Here is a 27,551-nt window from a genome sequence, read left to right on the forward strand (position 1 = left end):
GTGAAGTCGCTATATCATCAAGACTCCACAGACGATACATTGTATGCACCACGCTGTTAAAATTGGCAAGAATGTAGAGGCAGGGAGCAGAAGGTTAAGTGGGAGTACTGGCACCTTCTACCATATTATTTGGGAATGTTTGATGATCAAACTATACTGGGAAGCAATAATCACATGCATGAAACACACTAGTACTGGGGTTATTCGATTGTCCCCTGAACTGTGCCTGTTGAATATATGGGAAGCAACTGACCTGAATTGAGCTGAGCAGCTCGGGACCACTATGGGTCTCATGATCGCAAAACGTAAATATTACTCGGAGGTGGGGAGCAGCGGAGTTACCAACTTTTGTTGAATGGGAGAGGGACATAAGACTGGTGCATGATTGCAGAAGTGGAGGTTTACAAAAACAGAGGATGCCCCCTGAAATTAGACCGGGTTTGGGGGAAGTGGAACGCCCCACGAAGAAATATATGCAACCACCCCCCTTGCCTGTGGTAATAGTATAGGTGGGGCGGGCAACACTATGGAGGTCCGCAATGAGGAAATGTGATGTGGTCTTAACGTCCAAGTCTACAAGGGATCCTAGTAGCTGTAATCAATTGCTATGTCTTAATTGGTGTTGTACTGTTCGTTTGTAGAATTAATAAAAAAGATGTTTAAAAAAATTGTTTTTCACAAGTGTCTGTAATGTGCCAGTCATGGTGCCCACCCCTACACCCGGTAACTGAGTGCTTACTGAGTTAATCTGTGTTAGTAATTTGTGGGTACAATCCGTTCTCATGGGTGCCAGGGGGACCCACTCATATTAACAGAAAACATTTTGAGACTGCCATTGAGGCAGGTTCGATATTCATTGTATAATGGACATATTATAAAAAGTACCAATAGTCTATGAAGGAAAAATTCATCTTTACTGTCCTGGCGTTTCGGAGGGGGACCAAGACTTATGTCTATCCTTCTCCTGGGTCAGGACATTCAACACTTTCTAGAGTCCCACCATAACCAAACGTCTATGATGAGGGGGGAAAATTTGGTCCTTGATGTGGTGCTTGTGATTTATTTGTGTGAGACTGAGGCCTGTGTGCTTGTTCTGCTGATTTCTCTCATCTGTTCTGAACTAGACTGATCTCTATCATCTATCCCATATTGTCCAAAAACGTTGCCAAGTTTTCTGGATAGTCCAATTTAAATGTGCACCTTTGGATCGTTACGATCAGTATTGCTGGGTCTAATGGGCCAAACTAGACTCCATCTTACATCATTCTGGGGAGTAGTGCAATTAATTTCTTTCTGTTAACTGCCATGCCATGGGAGAAATCAGCTGAGATGTTGACCACTGAGCCCTCTTACAAGAATGGAACACCATTCTGTCTTGCTGCTTGGTCAATGAGTTTGGTGTGCTTCAAAAGGCATGCATTAATAGCCCAGGGACAAACGTGTGTGAAAAGAACAAGTATCAGCTGACAAAATAGTGCTTTGAGATAGGGAACTTTGTTGCAAGTGCAAGAGGTGTGGCGCCGCGGCCAGGGCGACTGACACTGGACGCTGGGGATCACGGTTCGATCCCTGGCTCCGGCGGCTGGGGTCTGCCCAGCACCATGCGACATTGGGCAATAGCTCGCTTAATCTTCCCAACGGACCGCAGCGCAGAGATACCCCTTCGGGGGTGAATTGTGCGCTATACAAGTACTGGATTTGTATTTGCTTAGACTAGAACTGCTCTGTATCAAGAACATGGTACGAAGGGACGGCCATTCTGAACAGGTGTTAGTTTTTAGTACAGGTTCATAGGTGGGTCCAGAATCACAAACATTGTCAGACAAATCCCTGCTCTCACCCCAACAATATACTTGATCATCATGCACATCCAGGCCTACATGCCAAGACTCATTCGAGGAGGAAGTTGTGTCCGGTCTCCGACTGTATTTGTGTACTCCAAATATAGTTCTGGAGACTCTTGTGTGTCTGGCTCAGTATTAATTATTTTCAGTACAAGGGTAGAGGATGTGAATAGTGACTAAGAGAGGGGGAAGAGAACCACCTTTGACAACCTCATGTTTTATTCTTTAAGGCGCATGTCGCCACATGGTGTGTAATTAATATGTAGGGAAAAAACCTAGGCAGTATTCAACTGTGTGCATTCAGGATGTCTGGATTTTGTTGTGAGTGTAATGTACCCTGGTATGTAGCTCTCCAAATCCCTGTGTTCCCTCCCAAGTATGGTGCTACTCTGCTGCTTCTCAGTCACCAATACATAGCTCGACTTCCGGAGAGCTCTTCTACTTCAAGCCGCTTTTCATGAGCCCTTCTGCATCTGCTGGTCTCGTTCTAAGATGAATCTCTGCGGCCCACTGTGTGCCCAGTTAAGCAGGGGCACTGCCTGTGACTGCACTCGCCAAGTCTCCTGCTCTCCCACACTAAGAGCATGTGTTGCTCATATCAGGCTCCCGAAGTGTCTCTGCACTGCTGTGAAGGTCACAGAGTAGTGGGCTGGCCAATGCCAAGGGGGGGGGGGGGGGGCAGGCATAGAGTTTGTGTGCACCACAGCAGGAGATAATTAATTTACCAGCAGTTGCCTCTGTCCCTAAATGGTTATGCAGCTCTTCCCCCACTTCTCAACCTGTTCCTCTATTGTAGGGCTTTAATACACAGATGAGGGCTTCTCCGGCAGCCAGAGGAATTCAGGTTGTGGTCATATTGGATCTTGCAAGTCCCCACCAAGGGAACTTTCTGAGTTGGTATGTAACCTGCTAAGCAGGTGTCAAAAGACCCAGGGAGCATGGCATGACTCTACTTTGCTGAAAGCACTCTAAAACTGAACCTGTCTTTTCACTAAAAAGGAGGGAGCCATCAAAAGCCATTCCATGAAAGAGACTTATACATCACTGGAAAACCATGTGAAGCGCATCCATTTGCATCAGCAAAGCACAGAACTGGTGCCAACAGCAATCGGTAGTGGCCGTGTCCCTGTCCATCACAAACTGTCGCAGGTAAAGAAGACCATAAGGTGTCCTGGAACCGACAGCAAGATCCCATTGGCCATGTCCCACAGGTACGATCTCCATCGCGGCACTCTATTTATTTTACGCCACAGCCGTATGTTTTTTTGACCCCACATCTGTTTTTTGGTGCGGTTTAATCCTAACGCGCACCTCAACCTTTTAGGTTCAGCAAATTTGGTCACGCTATCTTGCCTACGTGTATCCTGTCGACACCTGCAGTCCATGTATTCCGGCTTATCCTCAACGCACAACTACTAGTGCAGGTATACATGCTGATCTTTACTATGTCTCACACTTTAGAGACTCTGTTTGTGTAACAGATCAATGTCAGACGTAATCCAATCCATACGGATAGCTCACCCTCACCGATTATTTAATTGTTCTTCATATTTTAGATTTTACGTACCCACTGAAAACGTGTTACCCGATGTAACAAATATCTCAAGCCAATAACCATTATCCATCAAGTATCACTTACGGAAAGGTAATTCTATCTCTGGCTTTCTTTCTTTTTTACTATTTTACCCTAGTAAATCCAATGATCCAGGAAAATGGTGTCATGCAATAATATCAGCAAACGTAACACGCACGTTTGTGCGAGTATAACACCCATTCTTTTATGCCACCCTCAATATATAACCATTCATGTTCTGGCACTTATCCATACTGTTTTTCATCACAGAGTCTGTCTTGCTGGAGCCTCAAGAATAGTACTTCTTCGCAGTTATCTACGGCCATCGTGCCATCTCTATTGCCGCACACGAATCATTGAGGTAAACATTATACCCCGTATCACCATACTGATAAGATGAGATATTACACTCCTAAGTTACAAATCTCCATATGTTGTTTCTAATTACAGCTATCTCAGCACCCTACATATTCGAACTCACTGAATCTCAGAGACCGGTAGCTTTAACCAACTAAAACTATCCAGTCCCAGCAGGTAATAGCCACCGCTTTATTTTCAGTATGCAAGTACTGAGACTTCATTAGAATAACCTGTTAGCTGAGCCATTTTTTAATCCACCTTATTTCCCCTTTCTATCCATATGCTCATCTTTATTCTTCCCCCCTTTTTTCTGTTCTCCCGTGCTTCCACCTAGGATTTTGCATAAATTTCATTTATTGATAAAGTATCTATGTATGATTGTGTAAAACATGTATAGCTTCACATCAAATGTTTTAGTCCGTTTAAGATTAGAAATCTGTCCCATGACTTTAGAGCGGTACATCATGCATTCTTATCATAATTAAAGGCAATGTAGTATGCAATATTGTATTGTATTGAAACAATCACTTGTGCACTTGACTATGTCCAAATATTGTTTTAAAGTTTGTTCGTTTATTTTTAGATTATCAATTAAAGATGATTTTTGTCCTGATGAAGACACGCTCGTGTCGAAACGCGTAGAGAAGAAATCGTCTTGTTTTCCCACATTCATTGGGTCACCAACTATACTGCTGATTTATTTATATTCCATGAATGTTTGAAAATGTTTTAATTCCATGTATTTTTATGAACATATACCAGATCCGTACCTTATCAACTTTTTATCAATATATTAAATCAAATATTTTTGTTATTTCAAGTGCCTAGATTGTTTTATTTGCACTCATTGCCTTTTCTCTAGTTTTGCCTGGGCATGTTAATTTGCATAAATTGTTTTTCCCTGACCCAGGATTTCTGATCCACTTGCAGGGGGTCCCTGTTATTCACAAACATGTCCCACAGGGCATACATGAAGCAAACCAATAGTCAGACCGCCTTACTCGACCATATTGCTAGACCAGCGGAGGAAAACGTTCACTTTCCAAAAGCCTCAAATCCTCTTGGACCCCTTTTTGAAGGAGTTGTGCGGAATGAATTGTGATTCACCTTATAAATTGAAGCCTGACCCACAAGGCTCTCTGCAGTAGGAAGTTTAGTAATGAAATCAGGATCGCCAGTAGCTGTTCTGTTACGCATGGCCCCCTGCCTGTTCACCAGTGGGCAAGCACAAGGCTTTGACAAAGTGGCTATCATAGTGTGGTAAAAGCCTCATTAAAAGGGAGGAAAGGTGCAGATGTGGCTGGTCGAGGCTGCAACATTTTTGTAGGGACGTGTGTTTTGGTCTCGAGAGAGGGCTGCTGTAAATCAAGGCAGACCGGACCACCACTACAATGAAGCCACTTTCCTCCACTAGTGACCAGAGTGGCCAGTCAAATCCTGCCTCAGTATGAAGTGTAAGGCACACTGGCCTCTTGAAAATCCATTCAAAATGTATGATGTGTTTAATGAATGGGGGGAGATCCAAGCGAATGAAGGACTGTGTATGGCCAATTGTTGGTGTTTTAACGAGGGTGTGGAAAGGTGAAGACGAAGTGGGAGAGGAGGAAAAAGATTTCTGTCTTGAAGAACGTTCTTGGTAAGACTGCAGCAGTAATCTCGCCTTCGTGTCTTCTATATAAAAACGCTTCTGAGAATAGAGTGCGCGCTAATCGAAAATATTATGTAGCAAGATTTCCTTAAACAATGACAATTCAGGCATATTTTCATATTTTGTAAATATGGCTATCTCACTCTTTCATACTTCAGTGAAATATAGTAATGCTGATATATATATATATATATATATATCTAAAGCAGTAACAGTTCCTAACATCTTTGCAAAAACGTTAATGCAAAAAGTAAGTGAATGCAGTAAGAAATAAGCATGTTTGAAGGTATAAGGGATATACCAGGACATTGGACAGTATTTTACCTTTGTTTTTCCAGTTTCTCAAGTTCTTCTCGCTGCTGTCGTTCAAACTCAAGTCTAGCAAACATAAAAGAAAACAAAAACAGAACAGTAGTCCGTTATTTATCTGCAAGAGTGAGGCAAAAAGGAGTCCAAAGTATGTCCGAGGGCACAAAAAAAGACAGACAAAAAAAGACAATAGGCAAATATGAACAAATTGGGTTAAGGTGAGTTTGCAGAGTTAGATTTGCTTTTTAACAATTGAGAACGTTCCCCTGGCACTTCACACTTGGATTAGCAAAGCAGGTTACCCATTAGCAGTGTCTCTGCAAGTTAAGGACATGCAGACACGGCAATGAATACATGTAGAAATTCAGTTTCTCTATCTTAGTCAGACTGGTTCTTTTACGGGGAGAAGACTGCCGCAGGAGGTAGAGATAAAGCAGAGTGATCAAATATGAAAAAGGACGTAAAGGGTCTGCAATCACTCATTGTTCTCCTTCTTGACAGTTGTTGGCACGTCTCTCCAGGAGGGCAGAACGCAGTCTTGTGGAACAGGCTCCATGTGTGCCAGAGGAGGCACAGGAGTTTTAAAGGCCACAAAGTGGCACCTTTGTGAAAGCAGCACACTGCAACAAGTTACATTAATTTCGACTTGAGATACAAGTTGGGCTTAATGCAATGAGTTGTTTAATACCTTGGAGTGTACACTTTGGTTTGCACCGTTCAGGAGTTAGCACAGCTGGGGAGTAATTGTGTAATGCTGTATTCGCTAATTTGGCCACCAAGACTTTTTAAAATAAAAACAGTGTTTTTGCATGTTTACTGTCAGGACATGTAAACTACATGTCTTGCCCGTGTCATATGTGCACCCTGCTTTAGGACTCTGTAGGCCTGCCGCAGGGGTGACTTACATAGATGTACAGGGCAAGTAGTGGATTTGCCATTTCTTTTAATGGCAAAGTCAGGCTAGCAGTGTATGACTGCTCTACCAGTCTGCAGTGGTAGACTGGGCGTGGGGGGCGGTGGGGGGGGGTGCTCGTTTTACTTGGGGGACTTCCAGGGTGGCACAACTAGTACTACACGTCCTGGGGTAGTCCCCTAACTTACATGCCCTCTGTACCAGGGTACCATAAATATGGCCTTACATGTAAATTAGACATTTCCAATTGGGTAAAGGCAATACAACATACACTTTAGGGTCAGGGCACTGGCACAGAAGTCTGATCAGTAGGCTTCAGTGTACTCTAAGAATCGAAACACCAGCAGCATCAGCCAGAAAAATTGGGGGTGACCATACCAAAAGAGGCATTTCCTTACAGGTCCCAAATCAAAATCATGACTTTGCCATAGCAAATAGATTTCAGCTGTTTTCAAGATCTAATCATAGCCCAAGTTTTCTGATGATGTATCTAGGGTAATCAGACCATGCCCGACAGCCTGAGTACTGGTAGAATGCCATCCCTTTGCTATGGCAGGCTTCAAGATTTGAGCACCAAGAGAAAATTAAGCCTACATTTAAATGAAAGTTGTGAATACTGCTCAAAAAGCATGTATTACAGTTTACATAATTTCTGGAATCAGGTGGATTACCTTGCACACCTTTCCATGTGACTGTTTCAGTTAACCAGTTACAAATGGTTTCAGTTGCTTAATATCTACTAAGCTGCTATAGAGAAGACTTCAATTGGTCCAAGTCATTCCACAGAATTCTACATTGGATTCTAATGTTGTCAATTGGTTTCAGTTATTTTTTAGGTATTGTCTAGGCAGCACATGCACTGTCTCTTTAAGACATGCTGTATCCAGAATATGGGCTCTAAGTTCCGCCCATGTTTTTTAATTGGCTCCTCTGACTGTCTTTTGGAAATGTTTCTTTTTCTTTGGTAAATTTGTTTAGTAGTCCCTCCTTACTTTCTCCTTGTAGGAGGATGGCTTGGTATATGGGGCACACGTATTTAAGTGAAGCACCTGCACCAATCCAAACAACCCTTATGGTGATTTTAGGGGTCGTAGACAACCAAAGTAAGCTCTCTAAGTGGTAGATGGAGAGCAGCCTTCAGGCTAAGTCCAGAATGAGTGTTAAGCAGCTTGTTTTAGGTATATTTATTGCACACTCACTAACACATTGGAATATCTCCTACCCAGAGATATCAACATAATACTTAAAATGTAAAAAGGTAAGTTAGCACAAATACACAATGGTCTCCGGGGGAAACAAAAGCATATACTAAAGAAGTGGAATGCGAACTGCGACCTAAGTTGGGACTTAGCCCAGAAGACTCAGAAGAGGGGGGGATCAAGGGACCACCCGAGGTAAGTACCCAGGAACCCCACTGAGGCTGTGTGCAGAGTGGAAAGACAGCCACATACTCAATGCAAGTCAATGAGAAAGTTGTGTTTGTGTTTTTTAAGAAGAAGGACCCTTCCAAGTGGACCCTGAAATCACCCTGTGGAAGACAGAATGTTGGGGAGTCACCCCACCTGTGAATACCCCAGGCACTAGAATACCTACACCAAGGAAGCCGTGTGCATAGGTGCGAAGTGACGTCAGAAACTGCTGTAGACTACTATGGAGGACTTCGGAAAAGATGCAGCTGGCGTAGAAGATGAAGAATGCGGTGGAATCCAAGGATGGATTCTTGAAGAGAAGAAACTGCAACCAGAAGGGACAGAGTCTATGCCACTCGGAAGTGACCAGGAGACAAGGAAGACCAAGGACGGAAGATGCAAGAGTGATAATAGTGACCTTGTTGCAGCAGCTGTGGAAGACTGTGGAGGAACAGGAGTCATTCACGAGCTGTCCCACATCGGAAGTCAAGAACCAGGGGGTCGGAGTCCTGAGGGAGCACCAACAAGCCTTGGCAGCATCAACTGACGAAAAAGGTGCAGGGTGGAAACAAGCAAGGACAGGTCTGCCTGAGAGGACAGGTCAGGCGTTGAGGGAGTTGCAGAACCACCACCTGTGTTGCTGAGCCTTTCGGAGCATGAGGGACGTCAAGAGCAGGAGACTGGACAGCTTTGTTGCGGTGCCTGCAGATAGAGGGGAGTGACTCCTTCACTCCAAGGGAGATAACTTCGGGTGTCTATGATGCCCACAGGCCTGGAGAGGAACCTGGGTGAACCACAGATGACTAAGGAGGCTTGCTGAACAGCAGGATCTGAAGCAGCAGGAATCTTCCTTGATCCAGTCTCGTTTCCAGGCAAAATCCAGCGAAGTCCAAGTGACCTGACGGTTAAAGTTGAAGTGGTTTCGGGTTTCAATCTTGTTCCACAACGAATCCGAAGAGCTACCCACAGGTAAGCCCTTAAGCACTCAGAGGAGAGGCTGGACAGAGGGGACGATACTACCATGCCCTTTGTCCAATTTCGCAACAGAGCAGTAGCCAAGGGCTCCCTGAACTGGCTCAAACTGGAGTATGGTAGGAGGGCACCAAATGTGCCCTTCAAAGCAGTCTGGTGATGCTGACAAGCGCCCCCACCCCAGCATAATACAGTAAGTCTTGTCTGGGAGGTGGCTACACCTCCCTATGGAAGGAAACCTATTATTCTGCCTTCCCCTGCCTGAGCACAGTTCACCAGCAGGAGGGCAGAAACATGTCTGTGGTCGGCAGCAGCACTAGCTTGCTGTTAGACCCTGAAAAACTGGAACCAGAAATACAGCTCACGTTGCGACGCTCATGAGGGAGAATGCACTTTTAAATATGGAACATTTTAATATGGTTGTATTATTTGTATGCATTGCAATGGTTTTAAGTAACTATGCAAATAAAGTTTTAACCTTACCTTACCTGGTACCAGAAATACAGCGGGCACCCTAGGGGAGCCCCCCAGCACATGGGATCCTACATCCAACACTAGAATCGGTGTTGGGGTAGGATTCTAACATGCTTGATAACAAACATGACCGGTTTCGATGCAGTGAATATATAGTTAGACAACTCATAATTGACTTTATGTCTACTATATTTATTAAATGGCTTACCGCACTTACAAAGCCTGGAGAATCGACTCTGGGGTTTATAGGGGTGCCCTTCACATGCAGGGGCACCCTCACACTTGTAACCAAGCACACTGCCTTCAGGACTGAAGAGCCTGCCTGAGAGGTGTGGTTCTGTGATTTTCGACTTCGCTTCGTAGTCAGCCGCCATTTTGTAACAGCCGCCATTTTGTGTTGCCCTCACTCAGGCGACACGGCGAACATAGTGTTTTTGCCTTTTCAGCTGCTCGCCTCTCCTGTTAAAGAGTAACCCTTTTGTCCTTGTATAAGAAACCGATGTCAGGAACTGGCCGAGTTAGTTAATCCATGTCTAGACTGATTGATCCTTGTCTTAGTTGGCTGTGTGGGTCTCACCATTCTCCCTTTATCTTATCCTATTTAACTGACCTTCACTATTCTTTCTGTGTATTCTCTTGTTACACAACTGTCCTTTGAGGCTCGCAAATACGTCCTGCCACCTGCAAATTGAATTACATGCACTAGCATTGATTAACTTGAGGGGAGGGGAGAACACGGGGTCTGAAAGCAGGGCGTATACAAGATACTCAATAGCTTATTTTACAACTTTTCTCATTTGTCAGTTTTGTATGTTTTGGGAGTGGGTATTGTAAATATGTATGGTATAAAAGTCTGTGCGCCACGGAGTAAAGTGGCAGTCTCCTGAGAATTTACCATTAGTGTACTTCTAGGACCACTGTGCTTAGCTGCAGCTAATAAACCTGATTTTCTACGCCGAACAGAGTGTCTCGTGTCTCTGTTTGATAAGGCAGGTGAACCCGGAGATATCAGGTGTGCCCTGCGCCGCTATGCCCATAAGGCCCGGTTCTCCAATTGGCGTCCCAACGTGGGGCGACTTCAGTGGTAGCGGTTCAGCCCGAAGATCGTGAGGAGCTTCGCAAGAAAATTCTGGAGGATTCGCGAACCACGAGAGCGACCCCTGTATGTCGAAGTGGACCGAAGGTCTTTTTCAGCGCGGCTAATCCTTTCCGACGGCTGCTGACGACTGCTGCCCTGACTGCTGCCCTGACTGTCGCCCTGCCTTGGTCCCTGGTGATGATTGGTATCGCGAGACGTTAGACGAACACCTGTTGGCATGGGAAAATACTTAGTTAAGTATACGTGGGTAGCTCCCACTCTTTTGTTTTGGGTTTTTATTCGACCAATGCATTAGTCGAAGCCGAAGGGTAAGTACGTTTGTGCTGTAATAATTGTCTTAAACGCCTTGAAGTTTGAAGAATAGTCCAGTTCGTTACGAAATGCCTGGACTTAGTAAGTTTAGGAAATGTTGTTGTTTTAGGTGGTGTAACAGGGATTCCCAGCTCGAGGACTCTTGCCAATTCCTCCGGTTGGAACTCCCACTTATGAGCTCTATTCCAAACATGGGCTTGGTCCTATTATTTTTAATGATACATGGATTCGATATACAAAAAGAGATGGTGTTCTGCAGTGGCCACAAAATGGTAGCTTTGAGCCTGACATATTAGACAATTTAGAAGCGATTTTGTTCAAAAGATCCGGCAATGTTTGACTCTTTCCGCCTCTGGCGTAAGGAAGCCAAATAGAAAGAAATTAAACAAGCGAAAAAGGAAAGGAAAGCACAGGATATGACGATCTTACAGGCTGCACAACAGTTTAAAAATAATGAAGTTGATCAAATGGTTGACGTTTCGGAACGGCAGCACCGCATGGCAATAGATAGATGTTATGCAGTGTTGACTCCTCCCACGAAAAGCAAAGATCTTGATGAAGATTCTTTCATGTCTCAGCTGATGAGATTACCTCCACCTTATGTATTAGGTGCTAATGCACCTCCATTGCAACCTATTGTTCAGCAACCTATTGTCCAACCAGTTATTCCAGTTCCTCCGCAATTGCCTCTTCCAGTAATTCCACCCCCACCTCCTTTGCCACCAACTTCTATACGTCCGTCTCCTTCACCGCCAGTTTCTTTTACTATTGATAGTTCTTCTCCTGTTGTGCTTAACACGATGTCTCCAGTTTTACTGTCTGATTCTCCTACAGCTCGTCAACGATTGGTTGATACTGTTTCCGGTCTCTTGTCGCCTTTCTTCGGGTCTCTTAATTTGACTCCTACTTCGTCCCGAAGACAATCTCGTAGTCAAATTCCAGATACTGATGAACGAACTAGGTTAGATTCTCTTGCCCGCAATTGGATCATGAGTGGTGCACTGTATAATGTTCATGATATCCTGGATACTTTCCTTCAGTGGAATGCGCCTACGCAGAGATATGTTTTTAATGTTATGTGTAATACCCTGATTAAAGGATGGGGTGATATGGGTTTGGATTTACCTCCTCAGGGTTTATTTGATATACAGGCTACCTTCGATAAGGGTCTTATTGTGGGTCCCTATGTCGAGGATGCTGTTCGAACACTTATCACTTTTAGGTCTTCCTTTTTCTCTCAAGCTTCTCTTGAACCGGATCCTGCGGTAAGGCATAAAGTGAAACACTATCCTATGTGAGAAGTACCTCCGATATGGAGGGAAGGGGATCAGAATGCTGTTCCGCCTGTCCCTGCTCATTTCCAGCGTATATGGGTACATGATCCTTGGAAAAGATCTGAAGTTCTAGCGCTTAAACAGTCTCTATCGGACCCTCGTAAGAATCCTGCTGGGAATTATAAGGAGTTGTCCCAGACCGTTGATGTGTGTGTTATGAATTTGGCAGATATTGATTTACTGATGGGTAATGTAGTTCCTCCAGCAATATGGGCTCGGATTCGTAAGGAAGATCAAGATCAAGCTTTGGGTGGTACTTGGGTTGCTTTAGCTGCCGCAGATGCGCTACACGTAGGTGGTGCTAAACCCGATGCTTTGATCACCGAATTGCCTGGTAGGATAATAGCTTTAATGAAAACGATGATGCCTGCCCTCCGAGTTAATTGGGACAATTTAGCTGCGTGTAAACAGAAGAAAGATGAGTGTCTCTGATTTCTTTACTCGTTTCGAAGAAACATTCATCGACCATAGTGGTCAAGATTGGAGTACGGAGGGTGGACAGCGATTATTTGTGGATAAATTTGTGTTTAATTTACTTCCTGAACTATCGCATAAATTGAAAGATTCTGAGAGTGCGTGGGCCGTTTCTTCATCTGCCCAGATATTAGCTACTGCTCAATATTATGAGAATAGGGATAAGGAAGAAAAGGAAAAAGCAGAGAAAAAGACTAAAGAATTGAAAACAAAGGTTCTTTTGCAGCAAGCTTATCCCCCTCGTTCTGCTCAGAATCAATTACAACAGCCTCCACAGTTTCAGAGACTGTTACAGAAACCTACATCGTTTGTTCCACAAGCTTTGTTAGGTCCTAATCAATGTGCATATTGTAAAGAGGAAGGTCATTTCAAGAATAGTTGTCCGGTTTTACTGCAACATAATGGTGGACTATCACTGCCGCGAGGCCGTGGTGGTTTTCAGTCAGCACCCAGGGGTAGAGGACGAGGTGTGCCGTCTCAAGGACAGCCTTCCTTACCCCCGCAGAATACTATGAATTATTTTGATCAGCAGAATTCTCAGTCTGCACAGTATTACAATGACGATTATTGTATTAAGAACAACAATTCTGATTTTTCCACTAGCTAGGACAGCCGTGGACAAAGCAAGGGAGTGGTATCAGTTCCAGTGGATCAGGATGGGCCTTATGTTTACGTTGTTGCATTGGGTGTTTCAGAGCTGTTTCTTTTGGATACTGGTGCAATGAGAAGTTCTATTATTCACTCCAAACTCCCTGGGGCACCTTTGTCTGGCTTAATGAATGTTTCTGTAGGATTCTCTGGCGCCCCAGTTAGCAACCCAGTTTCATGTCCCTTACCTATTTCTATGGGTCCTTACGACTTGGAAGCACCGCTCAATTTAATGACTGGTTGTGGTGAGAATTTGTTGGGCTTGGATTTATTGAAACGTCTTCATGCAACGTTGTATTGTTCCCCCTCTGGTGTACATCTTACGTTGGGAGATAAATTGATTTCTCCTATGTATTTGTCTAAAGATCAACTACCACTCGAATTGCGTTCACTTCCTGCTACGCTTTGGGCCACGGGTCCGAATGATGTTGGTTTGCTCAGAATTCCACCTTACGTGATTACTGTAAAGCCAAATGTTCAGTTGCCACGTATTCCTCAATACAAGATTTCTAGCGATGGTGAAAGAGCTCTGTTGGCTATTGTGCATAATTTAGTTCAGAAAGGTGTCATTGAAGAAACAAGAGGAAACGTTTGCAATAGTCCTGTTTTGCCTGTTCTTAAACGTACCGATCCTTCTAAGCCACCTGTGTATCATTTTGTGATTGATCTTCGAGAGGTCAACAAAATTGTTGTCCCTCAGTTTCCTGTCATCCCAGACATTACTGCTTTGCTCACAATGGTACCTGCTTCGGCTGCTTGGTTCTCAGTTATTGATCTTAAGAATGCTTTCTTTAGTATTCCTATTGCTGAGGAAAGTAGAGATCTCTTTGGTTTCTCTCTCGGAGGCCGAAGCTTTAGATTTAAACGTGCACCTCAAGGCTACTGTGAGAGTCCCTCCATCTATAGCCAAGCTTTGAAATCACAACTGGGTTTCTTCTCTTTGCCCTCCGGTGGTACTTTAATCCAGTACGTGGATGATTTATTGGTGGCTGCTGATTCGGAAGATGTCTGTAAAGATGCGACTATTTTGCTTTCGCACCACTTGTCTGATTTACATCATAAGGTGTCACCCTCTAAGTTACAGTATTGACGACAAGAGGTTACCTATTTAGGTCATCTCTTGTCGAAGGAGGGAAGGCGATTGACTCCAGAACGTATTCATGCAATTTCACGAATATCTGTGCCATCCACGCAAAAGGAGGTGCGTGCCTTTTTGGGTATTACCTCCTATTGCAGACAGTGGATCCCAAATTTTTCTCAACTAGCTGAACCTTTGTTGCCACTTACTTTGAAAGACACACTCCAACCTCTTCCATGGACTGACGAATGTCAGAAGAGTTTCTCTGAATTACGTACTGCTTTGTGTTCAGCTCCTGTGTTGGGTACTCCAGACTATAGTAAGCCTTTTACACTCTACGTGCATGAACGAGAAGGTTGTGCATTGTCTGTTTTAACGCAACAATTTGGAGACAAACAAAGGCCATGTGCCTATTTTTCGGCTACTTTGGATCCAGTAGCCAAGGCATTGCCTAGTTGTCTCAGAGCAACAGCAGCAGCGGCGATCTCTATTCGTCAATCTGCTGGATTGGTATTAGATCATACTCTTGTTGTTATGGTACCACATGCAGTAGATACTCTTTTGAACAGAACGAAAACGCAGCATCTGAAAAGTGCTCGTTTGTCTGGGTATGAGTTGACGCTTTTAGCAAGCCACATACATATCAAACGATGTAATGTTTTGAATCCAGCAATGTTGTTACCTACTCCAGAAGAGGAGGGTACACAGAATCAGCATGATTTTCTTCTCCGAACAGAGGAGGAAACAAATGGTAGAATAGATCTAAAAGATACACCACTTGTGGATCCGGGTGGGATCCTATGGGTAGATGGTTCGTGTTTTAAGCTTCCTAATGGTGATACGACTGCAGCCTATGCTGTTACCACTTTGCATACGATAGTAGAAACTGCACGTATCACACACAATTCAGCACAAGCAGCTGAGTTGACTGCGCTGACAAGAGCGTGGGTGTTAGGGAAGGGAAAGAGAGTGACTGTTTACACCGATAGCCAATACGCCTTTGGCGTGGCTCATAGCTTTGGTCGCTTGTGGAAGGAAAGAGGATTCTTTACTTCCCATGGGACAAAAATACAGCATGGTCAGTTGGTTACTGATCTTCTTGAATCACTCAGTTTGCCTACCCAAATAGCGGTTGTAAAGTGCAGTGCGCATAAGAAGATTACTGATGATGTAGGCCGAGGAAATGCATTTGGAGATGAAGTAGCGAAGGAAACAGCGAGAAATGTTAAGAGCCATATGTATGTTGCAGGCCCTGAAAATTGGGTTAGAGAAGGAGGTATGAGTGAAGACACAGTGGAAAGTGTGAAAATGATTCAAGCAGAAGCGACTGAGAAGGAATTAAGCAAGTGGAGAGAAAGTACGGGAATGTTGGATGAGACAGGATGTTGGACGGAATTGTCGGAACACCAACGATGGTTGTTACCAGATGCCTATGTACTACCTGTAGTTACTATGGCGCATGGTCCAGCTCATATCATTGTGAAAGGATTATGCAAGCTTTTGGCTCCAGTATGGCAGAATGAAGGTATTCCTAAATGTGAGGAAAATGTAGTGAAGCATTGTATTGTTTGTTTAATGCATAATCCAGGAAAGGGAACCCCAACTCCGGCAGGTCATTTTTCTCCCCCTACGTATCCTTTTGAGGTTTTACAAATAGATTACATTCATATGGAACGTTCCAACAACCTCAAGTATATCCTTGTGGTGGTCTGTGCCTTTTCCAGATGGATAGAGGCTTACCCCCTAAAGGATAATACTGCCTTGTCCACTGCCAAAGTCCTTTTGAAAGAATTCTTCCCAAGGTTTGGTTTGCCGCGCATTGTCTGGAGTGACAATGGAAGTGAATTTGCGGGTCAAATTATGCAGAAGGTGTGTGCGGGTCTTAGCATTAGACAGAAGTTCCATGCGGCAAACCATCCTCAGTCAGCGGGTTTGGTAGAGTGCTATAATAGCACTCTCAAGCTCAAATTAGCTAAGATTCAGGCAAGCACGGGTCTCGCTTGGCCGGACGCTTTACCTTTGGCACTTCTCTCTACGAGAACAACTGTGCATTCTCGTTTAGGACTTAGTCCTTATGAGGTCGTTTTCGGACGCCCAGCCAATGTTTGTGGAGTCCCGAGACCTAAAAAGTACTCTGACACTCCATACCCATTGTTGGTTGACTACTTGTATGACCTCACCACTAAATTACGTGTTATTCATCAACAGGTCCAAAACGCTTCACCGGAGGCTTCCTCAGATCCAGGTCACTGCATACGACCTGGAGATTATGTTTGTGTGAAGAATTTTCAGAGGAAGGAGAATCTGGAACCTCGTTGGGGGCCGCTGCGACAAGTCCTTTTAACAACACGTACAGCTGTGAAGGTCGCCGGAAAGAAGAACTGGGTCCACGGCGTGCACTGTAAGAGCGTACCCCTGCCTTTACCCTATGATCAGTGGGTTCAAGAAGGCATTGGCGATAACGATTGTGAGAAAGTACCCCGATTTGTACCTTTTAGTAGTGCACGCCTGGACTGGACAAACTAACCCAGAGACTCTGTTTAAGGATCAAACGGTACCTGGTAAGACCCGGTACAACCTAAGATCTGGGGTGTCCAAAGACAATTGAACATTAATTGAAAACTTTTTTTCTTTTTCCTTTGATTGCCTTTAAAAAAAATAAAAAAATAAAAAGACATTTCCTTTCCACTACCCATCAAGTTGCAGGGTCACGGTAGGAGTCTTGAGCTATGACCTGAATAGTGACTAGGTCAACAGGACTTGCAGTGTCATAGGACGGCTAATAATCATAGCCAAGTGATCCAGGAAGATTATTGTGAGCAACGCCTTTAGAGTAGTGGATACTAAGATGGAAGGGAATGATGTTATGATTGTGAAAAGAAATAAGTATAAGAAATTGCTATTTAGTCGATGTGGCGTAGCACTATGTATTCTAGTGTGTTTATGTATTTTATTAGCTTTTGTGGGTTGGATTGTTCACACTATACAGCAAGCACCTGCTCCGACTTCTTTTTATTTGCTCTCTTCCCCTACTGACTCTCCGCATAAGTTCTACATACTCCCAGACCACAAACAAGTTAGGAGACCAGAATATTTTAACAATTCTTTCATTCAGTTGTTACATCAGCATCAACTGGTAGTTAATACTACTGATTGTTGGGTTTGTGGGTTTTTGCCCCATAACGCTGAGAAAGGGATGCCATATTTGGTTCTCCCGTTTTCGTATGAAGGTTCCGCTTGGCCTTATTTGGCTATGTTTTCCAATACATATCAGAACCAACTCCGATATCCTCCTGGTGATATCTATACTGGTGGATCAGATTATAGTCATAGTCCTTTGATTAAAGGAATAGTGACTATGGCCAAAATTGCCAATATTAGTAAGATTCCGGATGAGAAACGGGCATATGATGGTTGGAATGTGACTCGCTACATTACTAGCCTTACTGACAGGGCCAAAGAAAGAAGATCCCTACCGATTTGGACTGTACCTCATGAAGGCACCCTGTGTTTGCAAATAACTGGTCAGAATAATAAAAATAAACAGGAAAAGAGTGTTTGTTCCCATACCTATGTCTATTCCCCTTTGATTTCTTCTCCGTTAGTACCATCTCAAGGTACATATTTTGTTTGTTATGATAGGGCCTACACATGGCTTCCTGCCTATTTTTCAGGAACATGCTATATAGCTTTCCTACTTCCCCCTACATACACTGCTCCTTCAGGACACCACAGGAAAAGATATGGTAGAGGGGTTATTGATTCTGGAGACACAGCTGGACAAGAGGGAGGAGACTTCATTAAAGGGTTTCTTCCCTTTTGGGGCCCAATGGTCAATAGCAGAAACATTAGACAGTTGGTTCGTGTTGTTGAGGCTACGATAAAAGTGACTTCCGGAGCCTTGAGTAATTTGACGGCTGAACTTCAGGCGGATCGTCTTATGACTTTACAAAACAGAATGGTGTTAGACATTGTTCTTGCTGATAGAGGAGGAGTTTGTAAATTGATTGGGTCTAGTTGCTGCATTTACATTCCGGATAATGCTCCTACAGTATACCAAGCCATTTCTAAGCTACATGTCATTTCCGAGTCTATTCATCAGGACTCAGGAAATTGGTCTGTGATGGGATGGTTTTGGGGACTACTGTCCACATGGGGATGGAAAGTGTTAACTTTCCTCGGGATGATTTTGGCCATCATTTTCTCTTGCTGTCTCTGCTTGCAATGTGGCCCCGCTATCTGTGGTCTTTGTGCCACCTTGTGTGTCCCAAAGCCTATGTCACAGCAAACAGAAAATATTAAAATGATGTTGCAGCAACAGCTTAATGACCTCATGACCATCGACATTGACTCAGACTAGCGTGAGTCGTTTGTGGTTTGCCTGAGTAATGGCAAAAGGAGGGTCTCAGGTTCCGTGATTTTCGACTTCGCTTCGTAATCAGCCGCCATTTTGTAACAGCCGCCATTTTGTGTTGCCCTCACTCAGGCGACAAGGCGAACATAGTGTTTTTGCCTATTCAGCTGCTCGCCTCTCCTGTTAAAGAATAACCCTTTTGTCCTTGTCTAAGAAACCGATGTCAGGAACTGGCCGAGTTAGTTAATCCATGTCTAGACCGATTGATCCTTGCCTTAGTTGGCTGTGTGGGTCTCACCATTCTTAGTTTATCTTATCCTATTTAACTGGCCTTCACTATTCTTTCTGTGCATTCTCTTGTTACACAACTGTCCTTTGAGGCTCGCAAATACGTCCTGCCACCTGCAAATTGAATTACATGCACAAGCATTGATTAACTTGAGGGGAGGGGAGAACACGGGGTCTGAAAGCAGGGCGTATACAAGATACTCGATGGCTTGTTTTCGAACTTTTCTCATTTGTCAGTTTTGTATGTTTTTGGAGTGGGTATTGTAAATATGTATGGTATAAAAGTCTGTGCGCCACGGAGTAAAGTGGCAGTCTCCTGAGAACTTACCATTGGTGTTCTTCTAGGACCACTGTCACTGTGCTAAGCTGCAGCTAATAAACCTGATTTTCTACGCCGAACACAGTGTCTTGTGTCTCTGTTTGATAAGGCAGGTGAACTCGGAGATATCAGGCACGCCCTGCGCCGCTAGGCCCATAAGGCCTGGTTCTCCAGAGGTGTCTTATAGGTTTTAAGTGTAGTGACCTAAGATATAAGAAACATATCTGTGGTGAGGGGTGCAGGCACCCACTCTCACAGGCTGTAGTAACAGTTTGAGTGGACTCTCATGGGTGGCACAATATATGCAGCAGCCCATGGAAGACCCCTGGTGTAACTATGCCCTGGTTACCTTAGTACCATGTACTAGGGACTTACAAGGCTACACCAGTAGCCAATTGTGGAGGTACGAAAGTACTTACAAAGGACAAATTTAGTGCGAGAGCACAGTGACTGTGGTACTGATTAGCATGATCCCAGTCATACTAGTCAGAAAACAGCCTAACACCAACAAAAAGTGGGGTAACCATGAAAGAAGATCCTACTTTCCTACACTCCTTTTCTACAGTTGTAACCTCTCGTGAGGACGGTCCTGTTACTTGTAACCTTACTCTGTATGTTTTATTTATAGTTTCTGAGCACTCTTTTGTTAATTACTTTTTTGCATAGCTGGCATTGCAGGCACGGCAGCTGCTCACTTCCCCGAAACATTGTTACTGTAATTTGAGTTGTTTTTTTAACTTGTTTCAGTTGCGTAGCCTGTGCTGCTCAGTAACATTGTTTTATGTTTGTAGTTTGGCACACCACGCTTTATCTTTAACATGGAGGCTGTGTGGATTTCTTTTGTTCTTCACGGCTTGCCCAACTCTACCTTTAAAAACTCTAGGTGGTTTTTATTTTTGGGAATGTGCCATGCCGTGCTTTATCTTTACCAATGGCCGGCGAGCAACGTTCTTTTGTTCGAAGCGTCTCTCCCAACTCAACTTTTAAAACATTTCATGGCTTTTGTTGAAGTAATTAATTCATTTCACTTCTACGTCCATCTAACCCTTCTCCCTCCAACCCATTCACTAGATCGTCAGTCTCAGCATCCCTTTAACTTGCATGGTGTCCTCCCAGACCGCTCCTCCGACTGGCTGGTGCAATTCGGACCAATTCTGTTTATTGGTAAAGCCCAACACGTCATGACACAGCATTTCACCTACAACCCCTCAGGGACGGCCGTGTTCTAACTTCAATACATATCTACTGCCTACAACCCTAACGTCGGAGCGTGACCTAGGCTGAATTTTGTTAAAAAAGTAATAACAAGAACACCCCCCTCCCCTCCACCCATCCTTCCAACCTTATGAAAGATATGCAATGTCAAGCATATGAGAAGACTAGAAGGCACCTTAAACTCGGGGCAACTACTACAGAGCGACTGGACTGCAGGGGGATGCATCTGTGGGGTCAGGCAAAGGAGCCGGAGAAAAGAGAGGCATGTTAATTCCCTAAATTCAGTGGAAAGAACGTGAATAAACAGGGTCCATAATTCTGAAAAGCAGGTGAGATGCATTCAATGCAAGAGCCATTTGTCTCCCCTTGATGGAGAGCAAGGGGTATGTCAGAGGATTCGGTATCCCTCAGAGTGTGTTTGCCTGAAATCATGGGATGGTGGTATTAAAAGCTTTTCCAATGTCGTCGAAGACCTGATCCCTGTATCTAGTGAGCTTGGGACAATGCCATAAAAGATGGAGTAAAGTCCCTCTGCTGCTGCAGCCCCTCCAACAGTCCCCATAGCAGTGAGTTCTCCACCCACAGAGCCTCATAGGGGTATAGTGCAAATAGGAAGCAATTTTCTAAGCTGATTCAGTACCAGCCATTGAGTGGGCTGTGTGGAGCACCAAGTAATGTATGTCGCCCCAATATTTGGCATAAAGGGGCCGGCCCATCTCAGCCTCCCACCTCCGTTGGCTCAGGGACCAGGACTGCAGTTCACTCTTCCCGAACAGTGAATGGAGCACAGATATAAAGTGCTTGTCGTCTGTCTTGAGGAACAGCCAGTTCTCAGTCACCCTGCGCCATGTTGTATCTCAGGCCCCATTACCCAGTGCATTTGTAGGTACATGACTTGATCTTAATCGGTCAGGGAGTAATCAGTTTTGAGTTGGTCGAAAGGGAGAAGTCCTTCGAGAGCACACAAACAGCCCATGCCCACCAGGGAAGATTGCAACCATCTCAGATGCATTCTACTCAACACCTGCTCCGTCCACAAGCACGCCATCGAAATCTGGGACCTACTCTACTCAGCCTCCCAGGATGTTGCCTTCCTGACGGAGACCTGTATTAACCCCTCATCGGCACCCGACATCGCCATAGCCATCCTGGACAGCTACAAGATCACCCGCAGGGACCGCACCAACAGACCGGGAGGAGGAATCGCCATTGTCCACAGGAATACCCCCGGAATCTCGACCAGCACCGAAGACACCCTCAGCACCGTGGAGCACCTACACTTCCAGATTCACATTGATCTCAACACCACCCTCAGAGGAACCCTCATCTACAGACCCCCCGGACCACGGCCACAGTTCAGCGACTCCATCACAGACGTCGTCAGCTCGCACGCCCTGGCATCCACAGACTACATCCTCCTCGGAGACCTAAACTTTCACCTCGAGAACTATGGCCCTCATCCTCCTGGAACTCTCGGCCGCCTTCGACACAGTCTGCCACCACACCATGCGCACACGCCTCCACGACGTGGGGATCTGCGGCAAAGCCCTGGACTTGATAACCTCCTTCCTCACTGGCAGAACCCAGAGGATCCGCCTCCCTCCATTCCGATCCGAAGCCACGAAAATCACCTGCGGCGTAACCCAAGGATCATCCCTCAGCCCGACTCTTTTTAACGTCTACATGGCATCGCTCGCCAACATCGTCCAATCGCACAAACTCAACATAGTTTCATAAGCCGACGACACCCAGCTGATCCACTGCCTCACCAAGGACCCCAACACCGCAACCTCCACGAAGGAATGAAGGCCGTCGCCGAATGGATGAAGAACAGTCGCCTGAAACTGAACTCAGACAAGACGGAGGTCCTCATCCTCGGCCCCACTCCCTCCGCCTGGGACGACTCCTGGTGGCCAGCCGCACTGGGAGCTGCTCCGACACCCACCAACCACACGCGCAACCTGGGTTTCATCCTGGACTCATCACTATCTATGACCCAGCAAGTCAACTCAATCTCTTCCTTCTGCTTCAACATGCTTTGCAAGATCTACAGAAGGATCCCCACCGGAACCAGCAGGACGATCACCCAGGCCCTCGTCAGCAGCAGACTGGACTACAGCAACGCCCTCTATGCAGGAACCACGACCAAACTCCAGAAAAGGCTTCTACGTATACAGAACGCCTCCGGACGCCTCATCCTCGACATCCCCAGCCACATCACTGCCCACCTGAGAGACCTGCAGTGGCTCCCAGTCAATAAGAGGATCACCTTTAAGCTCCTCACCCATGCTCACAAATCACTCCACAACGCCGGTCCAGCATACCTCAACAAACTACTCACCTTCTACACCCCGAACCGCCAGCTTCGCTCTGCTGACCTTGCCCTCGCCACCGTTCCACGCATCCACCAGACGACCACCGGCGGCAGATCATTTTCCCACCTCTCCGCCAAGACATGAAACACCCTCCCCATCCACCTACGACAGACCCAGGACCCGCTGACCTTCTGAAGACTTCTCAAGACCTGGCTGTTCGAGCAGTAGTAGCACCTCCCCCCCCCCCTCCCCCTTAGCCCCTTGAGACCCTCACGGGTGAGTAGTGCACTCTACAAATGCCTTGAACGATTGATGCGTTTAGACCCCTGTCAATCCACCTACTACCCCCCCTCCCCGGAGACATTCTGGCCAGAAAGTCCAGGTCGGAGAAGAGGGGAGTCATTCAGGAGGGGAGGGTGGTCAAGCCAGACTTGATTGCAACAGCATCCCATATCTTAAAGACCGCATTTGTCACCCGCGAGTAGTATAGGGCTCGCGCTCTCTGTCGACAGTGGAGCCACCCCTCCCTCCAAAATTGTGTGCCTGCCACTGCCTGGTCCATAAAGGCCCAGTGTTTCCTTCGAGAGCAGTCTATTCCACTCCACCAGGAACTTCAGCTGGGCAGGCTGATAGCGTAGAAGTAACTGGGGAACCGCAAGTCCTACATCAGCTTTTGAGTGGTAGATAAGGTGTTTATGAAGGAGGTTTTTTTTACCACCACATATATATTTGAGTTAAGTTTGCAAATTGGTGGGGGGTAGAGGTAGAGTTTGGAATAAATAGAGAATGCGGGGGAGTATGTATATCTTAACCACCGCCACCCGCCCATCCATGAAAGGCAAAGGCGTTCCCATACCGCTGGGTATTTATGACTGAGTAGTGAGGGAAGTGTAATTGACAGTTACCATCTTGAGCAAGGTCTGTGCCAGGGAAATGCCCAGATATAGAATACCTGTGCAGCCCATTCGAAAGAAAACTGATCTCAAAGTGTGCTTGTTCGAAGGAGCAACCGAGAGGTTCAGGATCTGCTAATTTCTGCAGGTTCACCCTGAACCCAGAGACCGAGCCAAATGTTTGAAGCTCTGTGACTAAAGCTGGGAGAGAGGGCAATAGCTCTAAATTATACTTTGCACACCAAGATCAAGAAGATCGAATGTAAATAAAAGGGTAGTTGCCAATCTGCTTTGGGCTGTTTGTTGGACTAAGGATGTATAAACGGTGCTGAGATAAAAGCTCATCTTCCACAAATCATTTGAAAGTGGTCTTTCTTAAAATTCTTCCGGATTGCAATTAGTCACACACATCTGAATGTTTTGTTACGATTCGAACCCTATTAATCACTAACAAGATATTGACTAACAAGAGACTTACAATCCCTAGTATTAGCGATTTACAAAATGTTGATATGTAAGAATATTGAAATGTCATTTTTATTGTGAGTTTACATAAAGCAGTGACATGTAGAAAAGGCTTTTATGGGTGAACACAGTCAGATTAATTGTGCAGAAAAGCTTCCTTTATCCATACAGAGATTGTAATCCCATCCCTCATTAAATGGAAATTCTTTGCAAACTATAAACTGTCACAACTGTATGCAATTTAGCGAGCCTGTGACTTATCCATCAGAGTCTCTATGCGACATTCGTATCCTGCACACAGACAATCACAGTTCATCCCCCGCTGCCCCCCCCCCCCCACAGAGCATCCTGCAGTGTAATGATTGTGCAATGCAACAAACCTATTTCATCTGCTACCATTTTCTTTCTTCTGCCACAACTACAACATCACATCTATTTATCCAGTCAATGCCAGGGATCAATCTGCTTGTTCCCTGTGGCTAACTCTACTATATTACACAAAGACAGTAACACCAGAGCTTAAAAATACTTATTCATAGCCCTTTTGTTGCCTCTGGGTTTTAGCAGAGATCTTTATTGTTTCTTACATTTCTCAGAAAGAGTTTTTTTCCTGGATAATAAAGATATCAAAACAACCACATATTGACTATGCTCAAGGTTAACATCTCAGAAAGGTCTTGCTCAAAACAGCCTAATACCAAGATTTAAAAAGGCTGGCTGCATAGAACACCGAGTTTTAGAAGGTATGCTCTCGTCTGCCACAAGACACGTTTTGACTCTAAAGCTAAGCTTCTGTTCTTTTTACAGGATTGTGAGTATAAATCTATCACAAAGAAAAGTGAATAAAGTAAGCGGGAGGCCTAAGTTACTTTTATCTTGACAAACACTTTCGCAGCGTTATCCAATCGAATAAACATTCAACTGTATAGCAGCTCTGGAAAATACTATACCCACTGCTTTCCCATTAAACATGTAAAAAAGCACTACTTATGTGTCTGCATTTTTGATGTACGTTTCCAGGAATCATCATGACCACACACACATTGCTGTCCCCTTTGAGGGAAAAAAAGAAAAGGTTTAGATAAGACTGACAGGAAGTGAACGGTGCCTCCAACACTAATCATCCACATAAAGGTATAGTACAACAGTCAGGATAGCATGCTAGCCTTAACCGCGACCGCAATGAGATCAAACGGCACCATAATGTATGAGCTGTGATGGCCCAATCATTAGTGACAGTTAATGCCCCAGGTAGTAAAGATTATCAATAGCCAATGGCGCCCAGCATCAATAGTCACAAGGGTACGGTCTGGGCAGGAGGGGGAGGATGCTTTTTCCTACTTTTCCCAATAGGGAGATGTGGATGAACACTTAGGGCCAGAATTAGAATTGATGGACGAGTTACTCCATCACAACGGTGACGGATATCTCATCCTCCGAAATATAAATCCCATAGGACGTAATGGGATTTATATTTCGGCGGACGGGATATCAGTCACTGTTGTGATGGAGTAACCAGTCCACCAAGTTCTACATCAGGCCCTTATTTTTAAACATTTACGATCTCCCCCAACAATCAGGAGGTAAGTGTAGGGCTCTTATCTCACCTGACTTGGAGGAGATAAAATTGGTGGCCGGGTGTGGGGGCGTTCTTTTGCCTTTACAAAAAATGTGCCCATGGGAAATCAAAGCCGCCTGCTACCCTAGCCACAATAGCAAATGAGATAAGGATGTCCGCATCAGCTACTATTAGTCCTGGCACTCTGAAGGTCGTACCCTGCCACTAGGGCTTCTGAAGCATACGGAGTTTACCCCCACAGAATGAATATCCTACCTCTTGAAATATCAACTAGGTCTATTACAGTGCCCTAAAAGGTAACTTGCCAAATACAACCCTGGCTGACCCAAAAGGGTCCAAAGGAGGAAAGAAAAACGAGTAGATTGACTAATGTACAATGCAATAAAACATCAAAAAAGCATGCCCTTAACACCCACCTGACTTGGAGGAGATAAAATTGGTGGCCGGGTGTGGGGGCGTTCTTTTGCCTTTACAAAAAATGTGCCCATGGGAAATCAAAGCCGCCTGCTACCTATCCTACCTCTTGAAATATCAACTAGGTCTATTACAGTGCCCTAAAAGGTAACTTGCCAAATACAACCCTGGCTGACCCAAAAGGGTCCAAAGGAGGAAAGAAAAACAAGTAGATTGACTAATGTACAATGCAATAAAACATCAAAAAAGCATGCCCTTAACACCCAAAACCTCGCCCCAAGGAAACAGTCCCCCGGCCTTTTACACGCGTTCTCCATAGCAGACTCCATCATTTTCACCCCATGTCCATTTTAGGTTGGTGTGGAACGGTTCAGTAAAATGGCCAGGGAATTAAAATAAATGTGTTAGTCACAAAAAAAGTCTTGCTTATTTTTAAATGTCAATGTTATCTAACAGTATTTCTCAAACAGTCTCACTTAAGCTTCTCTCTCACTTTCTTCCAGCTAATTTGGCTTCTCTGCTGGCACCCAGCTCCTTTCTGTGGCTTCCCTTGCGGGATCCACCTGGCCAGCCTGCCCAAGAGTATCGCTCGTAACCAGAAGTGGGCAAGTATCAGCAAGGGAGTAGATGGAATCAAAACTGGAGAAGCAAATACCAACAAGAATATGAAAAATGGCTGCTAGACTTTATTTGCAATACTCAAACTCTGTCCTGATTTAGAGGTATCTATCCTTTCTTACTTCTTTCTCTCTGGTGACGTTTTGTGGCAAGTATGTATCTCTCGGCCATCCCCTTCTTCTAGCTTTCACTACCTCTTGGTTCATTTCTCTCCCCTGGCCTTACAGTTCCTACATCACATGCAAAATATACTTTGTCCCTTTATGCTACATCCATTGGGTGTATCTACAGCCAGAATCAGTGCCTTTATTTCCTTATGCATTGTTTTGTTTCCCTCACCATTCCATTATTCGGACAACAAATTCTCCGGGGAAAAAGAAATAAAAATGCGCGCACACACGTTTATCATGGGAAAAAAGAGTCTTCCGATAGGAAGTAAAACGTTAGTCCTGCACTCACGCTGTCACGCGCTTGGAAAGGCCTTGTCTCTCCCTGGGCTGTGGCAGGAACGTCGGTATTAAGGGGGAGTGGTGGCACCCACCGGCTCTTGTCCCTGGGCTTAACTTCTCCTTCGGTGTCCCGTGTCAGGCAGCTCACCCTTTGCCTCTACAAACTACCTGGTTTGTGTCCACAGATCTCACACC

The 27,551-nt window shown here is 44.9% G+C and overlaps 1 protein-coding gene across 2 annotated transcripts in view; it reads right to left on the reverse strand.

The window, feature by feature from the left end:
* Window positions 1-27,551, reverse strand: part of KIF16B (kinesin family member 16B) — a 1,655,522-nt gene that overhangs the window by 725,554 nt on the left and 902,417 nt on the right. For both annotated transcript variants that reach the window (XM_078649578.1, XM_078649577.1), the window contains exon 18: window positions 5,750-5,803. In XM_078649578.1, the coding sequence (XP_078505704.1) occupies window positions 5,750-5,803 (54 nt within the window). The remainder of the gene's footprint in view (window positions 1-5,749; window positions 5,804-27,551) is intronic.

Source organism: Lissotriton helveticus, chromosome 6 (genome assembly GCF_964261635.1).
Source record: "Lissotriton helveticus chromosome 6, aLisHel1.1, whole genome shotgun sequence".
Lineage (NCBI taxonomy): Eukaryota > Metazoa > Chordata > Amphibia > Caudata > Salamandridae > Lissotriton > Lissotriton helveticus.